The sequence below is a fragment of the Scleropages formosus genome, chromosome 18 (assembly GCF_900964775.1).
Source record: "Scleropages formosus chromosome 18, fSclFor1.1, whole genome shotgun sequence".
In the NCBI taxonomy this organism is placed as follows: Eukaryota; Metazoa; Chordata; class Actinopteri; order Osteoglossiformes; family Osteoglossidae; genus Scleropages; species Scleropages formosus.
The window spans coordinates 6762318-6781923 of record NC_041823.1 but is presented as its reverse complement, the minus strand read 5'-3'; the positions used below and the strand labels follow the sequence as shown (position 1 = coordinate 6781923).

At 50.2% G+C, this 19606-nt stretch overlaps 1 protein-coding gene across 1 annotated transcript in view; it reads right to left on the bottom strand.

Annotated features, from left to right (window-relative positions):
* Positions 1 to 3: 3 nt before the first annotated feature.
* Positions 4 to 19606, bottom strand: part of zfpm2a (zinc finger protein, FOG family member 2a) — a 144706-nt gene continuing 125103 nt past the window's right edge. Inside the window, exons 6-8 of the mRNA XM_018763021.2 lie at positions 4685 to 4891; positions 4097 to 4321; positions 4 to 2640 (exon numbers count right to left, since the gene is read on the bottom strand). Of these exons, the coding sequence (XP_018618537.2) occupies positions 167 to 2640; positions 4097 to 4321; positions 4685 to 4891 (2906 nt within the window). The 3' untranslated portion in view covers positions 4 to 166. The remainder of the gene's footprint in view (positions 2641 to 4096; positions 4322 to 4684; positions 4892 to 19606) is intronic.

Here is a 19606-nt window from a genome sequence, read left to right as displayed (position 1 = left end):
GCACCAATATTACACTCGATTTTTTTTTCTTTTTTACCAATGATTTGCATTAAGTCTCAAAATGATGAAAGAAGAAGCTTCCCTTGATTGTCCACGAGCAGCGTATAAAACTGCGTGATGCACTATTCCAGACACGACAGAAGAGGGGGAGGGAGAGCGCGGGGTCTTATTTCACATGCTCGGCCGCATGCGACGAGCAGTAAAACTTCTTATGGGTTATAAAGTTTGACAGGTTGTTGAACTGGATGTCGCAGAGGCGGCAGTACTTGCCGCCTCCGGTAGCCTGGGCCGAGCCATTGATGCCTTTTGTAATGGTGGGTGGGGCCTCCTCCGTCGGAGACTTGGTCGATGGCGACATGTTCTCGTTGGAGTCGGTGGGGTTCTCCGAGACCCATGTGGGCGACGGGTGACCGTCCGGAGGCTGAGAGCTCAGCGGCTGGTTCTCTTGCTGTGGGGCGACGGTAGCCGGCCTCTCCTCTGGCTTATGTCCTCCATTGACTATCACCATGCTCCGGTTTTTGGGCAGCAGCGGGAGAGGGTCTTTACCAGGATGAGGGCAGCCGTTGGGTGCCTGCTGGACTTTAGTTGCCTCGCTCCCTCCGTTTGTGCCCTGCTCCAGCTCACTGGGTTCTCCTTGCATGACAAGGTTCCCGGCGATGTAATCACTGGGTTTTATCCCATAATATGGGGATATTTGCTCAGTGCCTTTCACCTTCTTTATTGCTCCGGGATAAAGGCAATGGGGCAGAAACAGATTCTTGTTCTCCTCCTTCCCGGGCAGGAGCTGAGCCTCGTTGAAAGCCTTGAGCCCTGGCAGGGAACCGAGATGGGAGGAGAAGACGCTACCGTTTTGTGCGATCAGCTTGGCGCTTCCGTTTTTGTCACACTTCACGGAGCTCTTATCATAGACGTCCTCGGGGTTATTGCCTTCGGTTTTTACGTCCGGGAACATGGTCTGGTCCAGACTCCCGATTTCGTTGTGCTGGGTCGCGGTCACCGGACAAAAGTTCTGTTTGTGCGCCAGGTAGTTCTCCACCTTGTTGAAACTTATCTTGCACACCGTACATTCGTGGTAGTCCAAGAGTCTTTTGGGAGAACTGCAAGTCTTTTCGGGGTGCGGCGAGCACTTTTTGCTGAGGTCGATAGGAGCGTCGAGTTCCTGCGGGTCCATTGTATTGCATTTGGGTGCAAGAATCGACTTTGTAGCTGTGAGAGAAGCTTCTAGATGTTTCGGGACCAGTCCTGGGAAGATATCGCACCTTGGGTGAAAGCGGTCGGCCAAGTTCTCCACAGCTTCTTGAGAAGTGCAAGGGCTTCCTAGGGTGGGCACCCCGAGAAATCCCGGCTGGCCCATGGGCGGCCTCTGCTCTTGATCTGGCAGGCACATCTCGTACATCTTCCTGCGCTTGCGCGTCCGCATCGTCCTCTGCATGGCAGGCACCTTGTTCGTAGACATGCGTTTCATGGGCGGTTCGTGGCGCGTGGCGCAGTAGTACTGCTTGTGAACCACGTAGGTCTCGTGGCGGCTGAAGGTGATGTTGCAGGCCTCGCAGGTAGTCTTGTTGGGGTCATTGTCGTTTTCCGCCAGCGACGTGTTAGGGCTCTTTCCGTCCGCCTGCTTGCCGTTGAGCCTCTCGTCCGTTCCAGTGGGTGTAGATACTTTTTTAACCTGCCCGGGGAGGTCCTTGTCAGGCACTTTACCCCCGGCGCTGATTATGTCCAAGACAGAGGAGTTCAAGCAGGCTGACTGCATCAGTTGACCGTCGGCGTCGGATGAGTGGCAGGGGCCCAGCATGCCCACTGAGCCGTGCCCGCTGTTCGGGCTCACGGCCTCTGCCACTTTGTCTGCAACGCCAGAGAAATCGGGCGATTTGGCCATGTGCTGCCAGCGGCTGTTGCAATAGTGCTTTTTGTGGACCAAGTAGTTGTCCAGGTTATTGAACGTGATATTGCATTCGAAACAGGTCGCGCCTTTTGGCATCAGTGGGCTGTATATCACTGGGGGATAGCTGTTCCCACCGTGCCTTAATCTGCGATGCACCAGCTCCGACATTTTAGCCAGTATCTCCGAAGCTTGCGGGACCACAGAAATGTCCTGGGAAAAGGCGAACTGGGAGAGGAAAGGCCCCATGGGAAATGTAGGGCCCATGCTGTGCTGGACCGGCGAGGAAGCAAGCCGGGGGCTCGAGGGCTCCGACTTGATGCGGGTGTAGGAAAAACCGGCCTTGCTCCCCGGGTGGGGGTCTCCCTTCTGGGCGCCAAGTGCCGGCTTCTTCTCAGCCTTGTCCAGCTCGGCGTCGGAGTGGATCTCCTTGCCTTGCGCACTCTTGGGACTCTGGAGGGTGTCCTTCCTGGGCAGCAACTCGGCCCTGGCCTGCTGCAGGCTATCCTCCGCACCCCTCGGGGAGTGCTCGCTGTCGCTCTCCCTGTGAAGCTTGCCTCCGTGCCCGTGTAAGTCCTGATGCTGTAAGAGTTCCCTGTGGTTCTGGAAGCTGATATGGCAGTGATTGCATCGGAAGGCCGCCTGTGACAGGTGAGAGAGGATGTGGTGCTGGAATGTAATAAGAGAATCGGCTGTGTAGTTACAGATTGTGCATTTCAAGCTGGTGCCAGGGGGGAGCGACTCTTCCATTTTGACACCTGCGAAAAAGATAAAAGGGACTTTTCAGATTCCCGGCTCTCGCGTTCCCTTAATGTCGAGTAGAGCGACGATCAAAAATAAGTGCATCGTGCCAAGCTTACACTCCCCCAGCCCCCACCCCATCTATACTGTGCTAAAAAAACCAGATAACTGACTATTGAAGCGCTTGACAGCTGAATGTGTGTACTCCTACGGCAAACTTCTACAATACTGTCACACGAGTGAAAAACACAATATAAGGATCGTAATACAAATATGTCTATTTGGATCATCCATATTAACTTGAAAAAATACTTGTCCTATGCCGACAATGCCTAAAGTTGCACTCAGTAGCTACACAGTCGATGTGTGTTGATACCTTTATTCTGGGAAAGCGATAGGATACAAGTGTGCCGTAAGGGTGATCGGTGAACCTTCCGAAGAACGTTGAGCGAAAAGTTTGGTCAAACTTTCTTTTCTTGTTAAACCAGAACAACTCGGTAAACTTACGGAACTTAGTGTGATTAACGTTACATATAATCTTACACGCATAATCTTACATTATATGACATGTGATTTATGGCCTGCCGACCGGCCGTCAATATTATTACTTTATTTCTGAGTCCCAGTGTTTGGTTGTAACAACATTTAACAACGACAGCTCCATCTGCCGTAGGATAACATCGGCTGACCGTGCTCCAACAGCGCACCATATTTTGTGTCGATTCAGTCAGCGTGTCTGTCAGCGACTGAATTTATTGATGAAAACTTTTTATTTCCAAAACATTTCATGTGCGGTTCCATTTAATTTACTTTTTTTACAATGGGTAGCAAGTGAAGACCTGAGTATTCCGGTGTTGCAAAAAACAAAAAGCAGAAGACAACAGATTTAATAATGAGAGCAAAAATAATATTGCGGAAAATATACTGTACTCTGTTTTATCATTATTCTTTATTAGCAGTATTTTAACAATGCCCTGTAATACAGTGTAACATTCATGCATGAAAATTGTTTATACATCCTTACGATTCATAATAATATAAGGGGATTTTCAACTTACAACGGGGTTGTTGGAATGGAACCCCATTGTAAATTGAGGACCACCTATATTTTATGGTTATGATTCACACCCAAAGTTCCCTCCGTGAGCAAAGCGCTCAACATTTCATCTATATGACGACTGAAAGGAATTCTGGAACTTCTGGATAGCCTTCCGGAATGTATTAGTGCTACAAGATCATACCGCTACAATACTGTAACCTTTTGACCTCCTGCCACTTTTTTAATCTATGTGGGCATATTTTATATTATCTACTGTGACTAAGTGCTGGTCTTGTGTTAACTGGCAAAAAAAAAAAAAAAAAAAAACATTTTCCCACCTTTTTTTGCACATCAGGTAGCACAGTCCCCAGACCTCCTATAGCCTTTCTGTTTCTGCCCCCTGCTCCACCCCCTGTGACGGCGGCTTCGCTCACTGTTGTGTGTGGCGAGGTGCATCTCCAGCGCGCGGGGGCCCGAGAAGCTCTTGTTGCACTGGGGGAAAGGGCACACGCTGGGGCTGTGGCGCGGGCTGCTCTCGTTCTCCTCCACGGCCGCATCCGCCTCCCGCTGGCGCCCGCTACAGTAGTACATGAGGTGGGCCTGCAGGTTCCTCTCGCTCCGGTACCAGATGCCACACGCCTTGCAAGGGAAGATGTCTTCTGCGGGTGGGACGGTACAAGGGATAGACATCACGCACCCAGCGGTGGGAAGTAAGCAGAGTTCACACAATGTGAAGCGAAAATGACAGAGCAGAAAACGGAAGCGAAGGTTTGGTCCTCTTGCATGCCTTTCGTAGAAGAGAAGTTTTTATTCGGTAAGGTTTAGCAAGGGGTTAGAGTAAATGTTCCCCTCTTTTTTCCCAACCGCAATTGCACATTGGGTTCTGTCTTTCAGTTCCGTCTCTGAAAAGCAGCCCGAAATACGATGGGTGGTGACTTAGGGCGTACAAAAGTACTCCGCTAAGTCAAACCGGCTGGACGGAGTGAGTGGCGACATCCTGGGAGTTGGAGCCGCGCACTTACTGTTGACGATGGCGGTGGGCAGGATGGAGGCCATGGCCGCCTGCTGTGGGAGTAGCTGGATGGTGTCCAGCAGCCGCGCCGGGTACATGCCCTCGGTCAGCGACGGGTGGCCCACTGCCTGGAGGCGGGAGTCAAAGTCCACGGCGAAAGCCACAAGCTCCTCGCCCTCAGCCATGTTCTTGGTGGTGGTGCACCACAGCTGTCCACCTGGCGAGGGATCGAACGCGTGAACCCCGGGCAAAAAGAAATACAGCATTTCGCTGGTGTCACGCTGGCTGATTGTTGGTAATGGGTAACGACGGGCGGTGAATAACATGTCATTCAAAAAGGGTACCGGCATCGGATTTGCGTTGAAAGCCATGAGCTCATAACCTGAAGACTGCCGGTCCAAGCCCCACTCAGATCTACTGCTACAGTACTCTTGTGTATGGTAATTACGGTAAAAATACCGTTACACAAATCTGAGAATTATTTATTCTCCGTTTATTGCCGTACAAATCTTTGAAATACCGTGAGCTGCTCTGAATGAAGCAAAGACTAGTAAAAGTAAGTACAGTACAGACTACATTCTCTCAGTTCCAGGTGTGTGTTTAGAACATGGGCCACCGGAGACACAGGCAGCATCTGAGCAAGGAGGACGTTCCCGGAAGGTGCTTGTACCGCGGACCACAGAACGCGAACACGGCGGCGGGATGTTAAATATAGACAACAGCTTGCCGTGGAGCGCCGCTCAGCGGCGTCGAGGTTGGCTTCGGAGGGCCCGGGGAGCGTGCCGAGCGGGAATGCGGCGTCAAATTGGCTCGCCGCGCAGGTTTATATCCTTTAACCGCCGATGGTATCGTGGCGAGAGTTCTGAGCGCCGGGGGCTGCGGAATCAGCCGGAGAGCTGAAGGTCACATCCGAGCCGTCCCCCCCCCAAACGGAGCACCCTCCTCGCTCCAATAAAATAAGACCCATTTTTTTCCACACGCATCTGTGTTGGGATCTCGTTTTCGGCGGAGGTAATTCCGTTATAAAAGCATTCGGTGACGCGTGCGGGGAGATGAGAAATGCCATTCAAAGCAGCGCTGAAAACAGTAACGCACTTCAGTGTGAACAGGTAATGACCTTTCCAAAAATTAAAAAAAAAAACACACACCAAACACCCCAAAACAACATATGCATACGTACAAGATAAACAGAAGCCGATGAAAAATACTGTAGAACATTCTAGCTTGTATAAAACATCTGAAACACGAGTGATATAGTTAACTGCAGAATTTCCCATTGGGATGAATAAAGTTTCATCCATCCATCCATCCATCCATCCATCCATCCAAGTTATACAATCACATTCATTCCGTTTCTTGGATACACCGAACATTGAACTTTGAAGGCCTCCCGTCGTCAAAAGTGGTTCCATCTCAAGTTGAAGAAACTTCAAGCCACTCCCCCCTCAAAAATCAAAACTTCAAAAAATATTCGAGATGGGAGTAAATACGGAATATTACGAGCCGGGCACCTGGGACTCGCCTTTAATGATTAAATTACCGTGTTTTGGATTAATCATTCTGCCGGAGTCGTGTGAGCGTACGCACTCGTGGAGAAGGCCAAAGAGCGCGAGAGCGGCGAAGCTTCGGCTTAGATAATATTTATCTCGCTACATGACAGGCTTTTCAATTGCACTTCATTTTCCACTGACGAGATTAAAGTTTTTAATATGACTATTTACAGAAATCTGGCGGGCGAGATAACAACAAAACTATGATACGCTCGCTCTAAATGGCAGAATTAGGACATTGTTTTAGGGGGGGAGAGCCGGACAATTAATTAAACGGCGCTGTTAGCTCTGCGAGACGTGCAAACGCTCTGGCGGGGTGTCACTATGAAAGAAGACCTGCGATTTTTAGCCCGGCTGAAATAACACAGCCGCTGCCTGGATGGGAAAAGGGCAACACGCTGAGCGCTGTTCATAAATCCAAGGCGTACAGTAGGAGCGACAATTACAAACACTCGCTATAAAAAGTGTTCCTTACAGAAGAGAGCAGAACCATCCATTAAAGAGGTAAGTCGGGCTAATGGACACGTATGTTGGCCTATCCTTCATCCTTTCTCCTGCTCCGTTGATCCGCATAAAGAATATATGCTACGATATATTACTTCATATCGTAAACTGTATTTCAAACACATTTTACACTGTATGAACACTGTAGCGTACCATATATACACCTCTAATATAAAACTTGATAGATGCATAACAGAAAAACATGAAGCTTTGATATATATATATATATATATATGTATATATAATCTTAGACTCTTAATCACTTTGGAGTTAAGAGATTCGGCAAAATTGGGAATATTCGTCGAATATTAACTGTTTTCGACGAATATTCCCAATGTTGCCGAATCTCTTGACTCCAAAGTGATGAAACGCTGAATAACATTGTCCCAGTCGTGAAACAGACACAGTAGCCTGCTATACAGTGGATTCATTTGGCACGTTATTGATTTATTGATTTATTTCTTCGTCATTTATTGCAAACTGTGCCAAAATATGCACCCCTAAGTAATAATGCACCAAATAAAAATATTTAAACAGCAAAATTTTGAGTACCAGCATTAGGTCTATATGGCATACATATGCCATATGTATTGGAGCGGCTGCCTTTAGACTCGTCGCAGGTTCGAATCTCACCTCCAGCTACAGTATCTGTCACGTTCACGCCCACAACCCAATTGACAGCACCTGACTCCAGCTCCTGACTAACTGCTCACCCTTTAAAAGACCCTCCTCAGCGCCCACACCTTTGCGGAATCTCATCAGAGACAACCGCCCTCTTCGTGACGTCCAGTTCACACGCAACCCTTCTTCTCAGTTCTCATCCCTTTGCTTTGTCTCCCGACCACGTCCCCGGATCTTCGTTTCAATGCCGACCGCTGATCGAACGACTCTTCGCTTCGTCCCCTGGCCTCGCCCATGGATCCTCGCTCTGACTCCGACCGTCGATCAACCGACCATTCGCCTATCCCCGACACCGAGAACTTGCCCGATCCCCTGAATCCAGACGAACGACTCCGCATTTGGGTCCAGCCGTCCCGGGTCCATCGATTCCGCATGACAGTACCCTTGAGCAAGGTACTTACCCTAAATTGCTCCAGTAAAATTACCCAGCTGTATAAATGGGTAAATCACTGTAAGTCACTTTGGAGAAAAGTGTCACATAAATGTAATTTAATGTAAATATATGATATATTTATATAGATACAACACAAAGCTTGATATATTGTCTGCTGGACAGGACAAACACAGAAGCCAGTTTATTAGCATTTTACACTTTTTCCGCCGTCTCTCCGGTATATAGTTTACACGATGCCAAACAATACGGACCTCTAAGTGACTGAAAAACGAAGAAACAATTTTGAAGTAACAAATGGGTGGTTAATCCCATTACTCTCCCGCACGCTCAGTTCTTTGCCTCCACTCCAGTGTCACCGTCTCAATACTGTTTGTGTCACCAGCCGTTAATTAAAAACCGTTAATTGCCATTTAAAAGCACTTTCTTTATTAGATCACTCGTATCTCCACTTTTTCATAAACTTGCCTGCACCCGGCCTGCAGCCATAACAGCGCCGACTTATTTCGAGAGCGCGTCAAAAGGAGGCGAAAAAAACGACGGCGGCTCTCCGAGCTCCGTGCGGAGGGGTGGCCCCCGTATCCAGGATGGCGCTGAATTAAAGAGGGGCCGCTATCGCCCGGCTGATCTACCCCGACGAGAGACGCACTTCAGGTCCATTCACTGGGCCCGTTTTGAGTGTGTCACACCACACACTGCCTGGAGAGCGCCTTTGAATTTTTATCTCCTAATTAAAATAACAAAACTCGCCGGCTGTCTGCCGGAGTTCCCATCACGGGAGATGTGGACCGCCGCCGCCGATGGAAGGGCAGATCGCTGCGGTTCTTAGAAGAACCGGGTTCAGGCTCCTTCCCCTCACCAAGGGTACGGTAATAAGTAATGTGCACAGTAATGAGGGTCCCGCGCTGCCGCGTCTGTCTGACCCAGTTACGGTCCTCCTTCGCTCTCGGAGCGTGCGTGTCACCGGTGATGAAGCGTCTCGTTTCTTGAGCCCTGCTCTGCCGTAGATGGACAACGTCCTCGTGTTGTCACCCAGAGCGCTGCCGCACACCGCTTGCGACGAAGGCCGTTAAACTCGGAAAACCGAGGCAGGGTCACGTTTAATATTTTAAAACATTTAATTTTGATAATATTTAATATTATAATGTCTAATAATAACATCCCCAGCTTTCGGAAAATATCTTGGGCCAGTGAGATCTCGTCCTAAACGGTGGGACCACAGGGGTGCTTCCAGACTCCCTTTACATCAGTCTGACCTCAACGACCTCAGGCGGGATGTTACCCCGAAGGTGCCGACACACCGGGCAGCAGGTGGCGTAGTGGTGAGAGCACCGAGTTGCAATCGAAGGACCTTGGGTTGAACGTCCGTTCTTGCCGTAGTACATCTGAGCAAAGTGCAAACGCTGAACTGATACAAGAAAAACAACACAGCTCTATAAATGGGTAAATCAGTGTAAGTAACTTAGTGTACAAACCAAAACACTTGTAAGTCACTTTGGAGGAAAGAGTCAGATAGATAAAAGAATAAACAATAATCGTGGTACATAGTGCCACAAGCTCTATACGCCGTGTCTTTACAGGACGCATACGTGTAGAGCCCTGCTGCTGTTTCGTTATGCCCACAGTGCAAGTGAAGTGTCTCATCTCTGAATGATTATTTTCATCATTATTCTCATTATTATTTACTAATTCCGCTCACTCTGTTCTCAAAGCAACTTACGGTATTAAGCTCCTTACAGTGATTTCACCATTTCTACAGCAGGGTAATTTTCACTGTGTCCATTCACGGTAAGTACCTTGATCAGGGGCACTGCAGTAGGATGCAGGACTCAAACCCGGGACCTTCGGGCGCAAGGACGACTCCAACCGCTGCGCCACCTGCCGCATGTGTAAAGACCTCGAAAAACGCCCTTTACATCTACGGGAGCACATATTCAGAGGCGTGTGCGGAGGTTACACGTGGAATCTGCGCGCTCGCGCACGCACGCACACACACACACACACACACACACACATCGTCGCCGAGCGCGAAGGGCTGGAGCGCAGCGGATGCGCGGCGTTCGCCCGCGCGGCTTGCAGTGGGCGTCCTTTGTGCGGAGGCCAAGCGCAGCCGGAATGCAGCCCATTGTGCGCGCTCCTCCTGCAGAGCACCTGATAAAAGAATAAAGAACTATGACATATTTGAAAAACAATGGAGGAATTAGGCGGACACAATGGGCCAGCTGCTCCATTAAAACAATCAAAACGGCATCCCTGTACATAGTCCAGATAATTAAACGCGGGCGCCTCGCGCGCTTCCCCCTCCATGCCGCGCTCGCCACTCCAAGTCGGCCCCGCCACCGGTTAAACGCCCCTTCGCTTTGATTAATGATCCCCCCCCCACCTTCCGAACGGTTAAGGTGCACGCGCGTAGGAAGCGAGGCAAGCCGTCGAGGGCAGCTGCCGCCCATGGGAACCCGCGGAGCGCCCCCTAGCGCCCGTCCCACCTCTCCTGCACCCGAGAGATTCCGCAGCGAGGCCTCTGCGAACGTCTCCGGTTTTCCCTCCTATTTGTTTGCACTTAAAACTTGAACGCGCACTCGCGCAGACGCACACACACACACACACACGGAGTCACGCAGGCACGCGCTCCCTCACCGCTGCTGTATCTTAATGAAAACACAAACAAATCCCCCGCTCGCCTCGCGCGAAGCTCCGAGACAACAAAGCAATACAAATAACAGAAGGGTGCGGATAATTAAACTGGCCTGAAGACAGGTACTGAAACGGCGCTGTGTAAACAGCGCCACTCTTTAATGTGCCCCTGTAAAATGCGTAGTTGAGCTCATCGGGTCTCCCCTCTCCCATGTGCCCCGGATACGTTACCGCTGCGAAGGGCCGTCGACTTACAGTAAAACGGGGAAACTTCTTTTAATAGAGCACCGGTGCCTGCTATTTATGATCATCTGATTGAGAAATACAGTGTAGGTGACCTGGGGGTCAGCAGGTGACACAGCAGTTAGAGGACACATTTAGGAGATGTTTTTTTTCCAAAGTAACTTCCAACAAACTCTATGTAGTGTTATGAGCCCATGCACCTTATTCACCGTGGTGACTTACACTGCTAGATACACTGCTTCCACTGGGTCACTCATCCATACATCAGTGGAACACAAATACACTCTCTCTGTCACTCACGCACTATGAGGGAACCTGAGCAGCGGTGTCTTTGGAGTGTGGGAGGAAACCAGAGCACCCGGAGGAAATCGACACAGACATGGGGAGAACATGCAGACTCCACACAGGCTGAACGGGGATGAAACCCACAACCTCTCGCACCACCCAGGTGCTGTGAGACAGCAGCGCTACTCGCTGTGCCATTGTACCACCACGCACATTCAAATCCCGCCTCCTGCCGCAGTACCCTTGATTGAGGCACTTACCCTGAGACAATAAAAGTGAGCCTGTGGTATAAAATCAGTGTATATTGCTTAACATCATATGTGGATGTGGAGTCAAACAACGAGCAAATAAAGGTGTTTTGTTACGCAGTGAGCTGTAGCACCGGTGAAAAAACACCAAGTGTCATTGCAGGTGGACGTTCTTGGAAAGAAACACGTTCTTCTCAGAGTTCTACAGCTATTTTGTTCATACTTCTCCAAAATGACTTACAGTGTTACGCTACTTAAAACTATTTACCCATTTACACAGATGGGTATTTCCAGCAGCACAATTTAGGGTAAGTACCTTGTTCAAGGGTACTACAGCTGGAGGTGGGATCTGAACCAGCATCCTTCGGGTCCCAAGGTAGTAGTTCTAACCAATACCCAGTTACATTACCTGCTGCCCGCCATCTGCCATCATACTACATCTTAGACACATAAGAATCAAAGCACAAACACAGCTGAAGTAAGTGAACCCAAAGGTGAATTACCGTAGTAAGTGGGTGTGTAAAACACGATGCTGCAGGGGAGATTTTGACCATAAATATTTTCAGTGGTGTTATGAACAAATACTGGGGACAAATCATGCTTGTTAAGCACATCCCCCAGCCTGTGTCCTTATGACAGCAGCATCAGGCTGAGGTCAAAGTGTCACTTGGAAGAGGCCTTCAAGTGCTCACCCGACGGCTGCGTATCCATCAACGCCCACGGACTCTCGGTGCCCTCGTCCCGCGCAGCTCCGGCTCAAGGACGCAGCGCCTCCCCTTCCACAACGTTCTAGCGAATTTATGCGATGAAGACTCCTCCCAAAGCAGCCCCCAGCATCACGATATCTCCCATCTTTCAACATCTGGCTTGGGGTTTTTTTTTGGCGATGGGCAGGTCGTTCTTCACCGGGCACAGAGCCTCCGGTTGTGGCCGAAAAGAGGCAAGTTGGAGCGAAGCGTCCCGAAAACAGCGCCTGCGGAACCTGGCGGACCGTCCAGACGGGTCTTGGTAGAGTCAAGGCGGGCGGCCATCGTGCTTTTTCACCTGCGGCAAAGGAGACCCGCAGGTTCCCGGTCCGCTGTTCTACAGGTGGTTTTCCAAGGACGCGCTCCTCCAGCTCTCCACGTCTCTCCACTCGTTTCTACCGTATTTACCTTACCGTTGACGGGCACAAACCGCACCGTTGCGCCGCGCTTCTCCAACCATTCCAAGGCCGATGATCACCTACAGCTCTTACTCAAAGGTCCTGCGAGGTCTCTCTACATCACATTTATGTTTATTTACGTAGTGAACACTTTTCTACAAATCAAACTGCAGCATTAAGCTTCTTCCACTCATTTACACATTTCTACAGCTGGGTAATATTTACTCTATCGATACAGAGCAAGTACCATGATCAAGGGTAGTAGAGCAGGAGGTGGGATTCAAACCCAAGTCCTTTGGGTCAGAACGCAGTAGCTCTAACCGCTACCTGTGCGTTTTCAGTGCAGGACAGCAGCTGTAACCACTACGCCCGCTTGCTGCCCTTGCAGCAAACGGCATGACCACCGTTATATAGGGGAGCGCTCCTCAAACTTGCGCTGTGATTGGTCGGCTTTGCTCACGCCCTTTTATAATTTTGAATTACTGGTGACAGGGTGGCACTGCAGTCTCACAGTGGCTGGGTGGTGCGAGAGGATGTGGGTTTGATACCCCTCTCAGTCTGTGTGGAGTTTGCATGTTCTCCCTGTGTCTGTGTGGGTTTCCTCCGGGTGCTCTGGTTTCCTCCCGCAGTCCAAAGACATGCTGTTCAAGTTCCCCATAGTGTGTGAGTGACAGAGTCTGTTCCACTGATGTATGAATGAGTGACCCAGTGTAAACAGTGTATCTAGCAGTGTAAGTCACCGCAGTGAATAAGGTGTGTGGGCTCATAACACTACATAGAGTTCATTAGAAGCTGTTTTGGAGAAAAGTGTGTGGTAAATAACTTTACATTTTGGTCATAATTTCTTTGCTGTTCTCCTACATGCACCAGCTCTCTCTTACAGAGGAATAAAGCACTGGCTTTAATTAAAACCGCGATTTCAGACTAACAACATTCACACCAGCATTTACTAAACGACAGCAGGAATTCACGTGGTTTCAGTGAAGAACGTAAACTCATACACATTTTAAGATCATATACAATATTTTCCATGGCAAATATTGCAGAAAAGAAATATGTATCATTTTTTTTTTCCTTTTCTTCCCTCTTGCTTTGGCAGACCCCCCACTAAGACCGTACCGCGGAGGAACGGGCTCCTCCTGCTCATGTCAAGTGAGCTTCGGTGTGTCGTGGAGAAGCGGGAGCCCCATTAGAGGGGCGTCCAGACGCCAGGTGCACATCCTCACGCAGCGCTCATGATGAACGGCCCGACGTCCGGCCGTATCGACAGGCTTATTTTTCATCTCCTCCTGTTTTCCCAAAACTTCCCTGAAATGACGCCAAGCGCTCAGTTCGACGCGTTCCACGGTTCTGTGAACGCCGCATGTGGTCACGAATATTTTCATTTGCAAAATGTATTTCGCCTGCCTCCGCTACTCTTCCTCGCAGATATGGGAAAAAAAAAAAAAAAAAAAAACATTAAACAGTAGAATATAGTAAAGCAACAGGAAATGCTGGGTAAATAACATTAAAATGAGCGACACTGGGAGCATCAGTGAAGCGCACTGATGACTTGTCAAATTTTCACTGACTGAAATGTGTTTCCTGATGTCCAGCATCCAGCGTCCAGCGTCTCTGCTTTATTTAACAGAAAGCAGCATTTGGAGAAACAAAGAAATGGCTCGATAAAAACTGTCTTTTCCGTTCCTGTGAATTCCTGCAAATGTTCGGACAGCTTCTGACTCATCAACGTCAAAAATACACATATATAATATATTATTTTTTAAAAAATTAAATTTTTTTTTTTTAACGGCTCCAGGCTTTTTGGCCATCGCACCTGAAAGCCACCGAGGATGGAGGGGAGAAGAAGCAAACAGCTGAGTGCGACTTTCTGGCGATGGGAGAGCCGCGCTCAAACCCGAACCCCGAGCAAAGAGGCCATCGGAGTCTGTAGCGCGACAAAGCGGTGTGTGTGTGTGTGTGTGTGTGTGTGTGTGTGTGTGAAGCCCATTGTGTCACTCCGAACGAGGCCCTCTTCCCCGCCGCGCCTCTGGAGGACAGCTAGGCCGCATCGCTTCCTCCGGCTGTCACTGGGTGGCACTCTTCTCATGCCTAACCGCCACGGTGGGCCGCGGCGCGTCCGCGCGGGGCGCCAGGCGGTCCCAGATGTTCCGAACCGGGCCGCAGCGTTCGGCACGCACCCGCGAGGCGCTGGCGCGAGGCGCATCTCGGCGAAACACTCGGAGAGACGAGACCGGAGAGCAGAAAGCGCCGCCGATTTCCCCCGCAGCGTTTTGTTCCGGCAGCGCATTTGCCGACCCTCCTCATCCCGCTTTAGCTCCGAATTCGAGGGAAATCTCCTTTTCGTCTCTCCCGCAACTTTTCAAAGTTATCCCAGCGTTCACGCGCCCGTCGTAGCTCAAGCGACGCGGGTAACACGACCGTACCGTGCGCGGTGAAGTTTGTACCGGTATAAAATCCACCCGGAAAGGGATCGCTCTTATTGCCCTTTGTCCACACACACAAACACACACAAACACACACTGCAGGGGTCGTACCATTGAAGTGAGTCATCAGTGACTATTCATCTACTCGTGAATGGAGTAGATTTGTTTTCCTGGGTTTTACCTGGCTCAGCAGAGGAGAACTCACTGTGCAACTCTGTCTCTGTATGTGTGTGTGTGTGTGTGTGTGTGTGTGTGTGTGTGTGTGTGTGTGTGTGTGTGTGTGTGTGTGTGTGTGTGGAAAAACAGCACAGAGGTCAAGATGCACGAGGCCTCTCAGGAATCTCCTTTCACGACGTTCCATCCCACACCTCCAGAGGAAACGCAGCCATAAAGACCCCAAAAAACAGTGAAATCCCGTACATTTTTACTAGTATCAGGAAAACACACATTTGAAGTTATACTGCTTATAGTCCCCGATCTGATTAGACTAATGATTAATAATATTTGAAAATGAGACGCTTTCTACGTAATTAAAGTTCCTTCGACAAATCTCGAGAGATTCCAGAAGCTCGTTTCGTATCGTATTAAAAACGATTCCGCCGTGTTTCTGCTTTACTGTGGATAAAGGAGAAAAAAGGCGTGAAATTGGAATTTATGTGCCATGTTTTTACAGGTTTTTTTCGAGACGAAAAGAAAAACGTCGAGGAAATGTACTTTTAATTGTCGAAGCCGCGCTGCTGGCAAAGAACCTCCGAATGTTTCCGGAACATTTTTGAATATCTGCTCAACGTGATCTTTTAGGGGAAATGGCTTTTAATGTGCAAAGCACGGGGAAAGAGCTGTATAAATACAGAAGCGCGTCACATTTACGGAGTCGTGAATTTCGGGGTAAAATGATGGTACGCTTATAAACACCTATAAGCAGCAGGCCTGAGTGCATTTGCACTTTGTCCGCCGTGAGATCGTTCCTCTTTCCTGTTCCAGAGCGTTTCGAATTCGCCGGATGCTAATGACAGCTTTCGGTAATAACAGCCGAATCGTAACTCGGAGCCATTTGTCTTCCCCGTTATCTTCCATCTCTGTGTCAAAATATAACCAGCAATTGTCATTTTAATCATCATCATCGATCATTAATAAAGCGAAGGTTAGAAAACCCGACGCGAACCTCAGTTTTCCCTGTAACAAAGTTAACGCAGACTGAAAATGGAAATAAGAGCCAAGAGGAGTTTAAAACCACTGACAATTAAACTAGATCCTTCTCCCAGCTGCTCAGCACTGAGATCAGATGCATACGGTAATTATTAATATTTATTAATTTATCCAGCGCTTTTCTCCAAGAAGCGACCCCTCGAAGCGAACGCGGATCCTTCGATTTCACAGCCGAGGCTCTAACCGCTACGCCACCCGCTGCCCCATCAGCTGAGTTCATGCAGGGCGTTGGGAAGGTACACACTCGCTTGTGCGACCCGTACCCTGGTTTACCGGAGAGAGGTGCCCCCGCCAGTGGGTTCACTGGGACGCTTTTTTCCCAGGTGCCGGTTATGGACTGTCAGCGTTGTTTATTATGGGCTGGTGGACGGGGTGCAGAAGCGCTGCTGCGAGACCCTTCCTTACGAGGGATGTTAATAGGACGCGGAGGATGGCTTGGCGGAGGGCTCGCGCCGAGCCCCCTCCCCTCTCCCCTCCCAAATGCGTGGCCCGGCAGCCCGTTCCCCCCCCCCCCCCCCGCCACCACCCCCCCTCTGGCGCCGGGCCGCAATACTCAGGGAGCAGGTGAGGGGCGGCGAGTCCGCTGGAGAGCCGTGCCATCGGCCACATGGCCGTGGACCGGAGCCCTGACACTACACAGAGCCCGTAAATCGCTCCATCCGTTTTTGGACGGGGGTCTGGGGGGACCGTCTGGTGCTGGATTGTTTTCTTTTTTTTTTCTTCCAGTGGCAAGGCGATTAGGAACGACGCACCTGTCACCCTCTTTTGCAGCACAAATGGTCAAAAAATGCTCACGCAGCGGCGACAAGCAAAGGATAAGGTCTCGCTTAACCGAAACGGCGACTCTGGAGCGCAAGCCAGGTGCACAAAACGGCCGGTGGGGCGACATTTCCCTCCAAACCGGCTTACGGCGATTCACCCGTTGTTACAATTGGGCAATTTTTACTGTACCAATTCAGAGTAAGTAGCTCGACCAAGGGTACAATAGCGGGAGGTGACATTCAAACCCGGGCCGTTCGAGTCCGAAGGCAGTGGCTCTGACCGCCGTGCCACCTACTGCCCGTTACCCCTCACGCCCATAATGTGCACCTTCTCATCACACCTTCAGGGGAGATCAGCAGAACGAGGGAGCTCAAACACACACACGCACATTGGTGCGGCTCTGCCTTCCTCCTCTTCCAAGTTACGTTGAGGGTGTGTGTGCGGAGCCCGCCAAGGCTGGGGCCGCTGGTGGTGGTGGTGATGGTGGTGCTGGGGGTAGGGGGGGGGGGGTGCCCTTGCTCATTGCCATTCTGCGGTCCTGGCAAAGCCCTGCGCTGCCCCAGGTATCACCACGCGGCCATCTGGACCCGACATCTGTCCCTCTATTGATCACAAGGGTTTAGCACTTGATCAAACAGACTGCGGCAGGAAATTGCTCTTTTCCCCACAGAAAAGGCCAAGCGCCTGCGCGGGGGTAATAGAGTGGAACTGAGATGCGGCGCCGGTGCGACGGCGGAGCGCGGTGGCGGCCGGGGCGGGCGAAGGTGGCCGGGCCATCCGGGCCTCTCGCTCTCTCGCTCGCTCTCCATGTCGCCGAAACGCCGGCGGGAGGGAAAACCCTCGCCAGGACCCCCATCCCCCGCCCCCAAAAGCGCGCGCAACGAGAAGACTCGTCGTACAAATCAACGCGCAAACGAGGCGAGTTCCACCTCTAAAGAGGTTGCGGCGCTTTCCCTCCACCCTCCTCTCTGACGCTCCCCGTTCCCCCACTCCGCCCGTTACAGAACCCGAGGGCCGACGGCGCGTCGCCCAACAACGAGCACCGCAGTAAACACACCAGATGGTGACTGTTTACCTCGTTTTAATGCGGAAAACAAATAGTCCGGCGCAGGGAAACTATCTAACGGGCTTAAAGAAAAAAAATCAGAAGCGAACGCCTTGGAAAGGAGAGAAAAACAAGCGAGAGAAAAGTCCTTCGAAAGAAATGTCACGATGCAATTAACCGCGAGATCAGGGCGACCGATCGCGGGATTCGGAGGGATTTCCTGCGCGTATCACAGAGGACATTCCTAGGCCCAGCTGATCACCACCATCCATACCCCGGCACCATCATCGTGATCATCAGCCGCCACCATCCATGTGCCTCGATAATAAACACTCACTGTCTAGCAAGCAATGTAACCGGCCAAGGCTCAGTGGGCAGAGCTGTATAGCGTAAATATATAACGATGGAAAAATAACGTGAAGTAAATTTAGGAGAATTTCATCACGTTCCTCTTCATCTTTTCGCCTGCCGTTGTGCTTCATATTGGTATTTTCATTAATGGATGATGGGCACGCTATCCGAGTTGAACTCGCGCACTCAGATTTCCTCGGATTACATCAGATTCGCGCCACGAGGATCACGGCGACTTAATAAATACGTCCCAGGAGCTGATACAGGGGGTGTGAAGGACATCCGGAGAAGGGGGCTGCTTTCTGGCCAGAGCAGGGCTGCGCTCCGCCGCGCCGGGCTGTTTTCGGTGCACGCCCACAAATTTCTTGTTTATTTTTAAAACTTTATCTCCGCGCACAAATTGAACGGCAAACGACGGGCGTTCTTCGAGTTGCCGGTGTCACGCCTCACAAGCAGCGTGGTTTGTTATGGCTACGGGCCTCTGGCCTTTGGGGAAGAGTGGTGATCGGTGACAGGAGGACTCTTCTAATACCCTGTCGGTGCCTTTGCCCCGTCCCCCGGATCTAAACCCACCCCCCCACCCGGCAGGAGCATTCCGTCGTTCGGCCGCCGCACGTTTTTGCATTTTTTAAGACAATCTCGCGGCGGCACGGCACGGCGCACGGGGCATTTCGCCACTTTTTGGCACACGGAGAAGATGTCGCCCGAGGAAGAACAAGTCGAAAGTATGGGGGGGGGGGGGTGTGTGGGGGGAAAATATGACCAGGGGATGTGATAAAAAATTATCAGTGAGTGTGTTTTCCTGTTTGGTTTTAATCTACATTTAATTAAATTCTTATCTGCTGTGCGCTTATGGCTGCATTTGAATGGCGAGACTGCATTCATTATGAATGGTAAAATTGAACTCAGAACATTGTGTGTGGGCCAATAAAGAAACAAGACTCTTATTTCGGTGCATGCACAAGCTCCGAAAGACGCGCAGGAAAAAATAAGTCAATTAAGATCAGGCTTTAAATTACCGCTGTATCAAAACAAGCGGAGGGTGCATGCTCTATAATAGAATCCCAAGCGAGTGCAATGAGTCAACTGTGTTTAATACACATCGCATTCGATACAGTCAATTGGGCTGAACTGTTGGCGGAATGCGCGGCAACATACATACCTTCGTTATTTTTTCTTTATTAAATCACATAATTGCGCTTTGATACTTCTGATTACAATCACAGGGGGCGGTGGGGGGGGGGTTAAGGTTATTATAATATACTGTAATAGCGGATTATCCAATAACTTCCTAACGAAATGCGGATGAGACAGTGATGCTTCCCAACTGCTCTCGCTTTTCTTAAGGAGGGATGCAGAGCGCTCTCGGTTTCCAGAACATGGTGAAAACGGTGTGAAAACGGTGGACGGAAACTTCGTACTCGTTTAGCTTGTGCTTTCCCCGAACAGGACTTGCGAC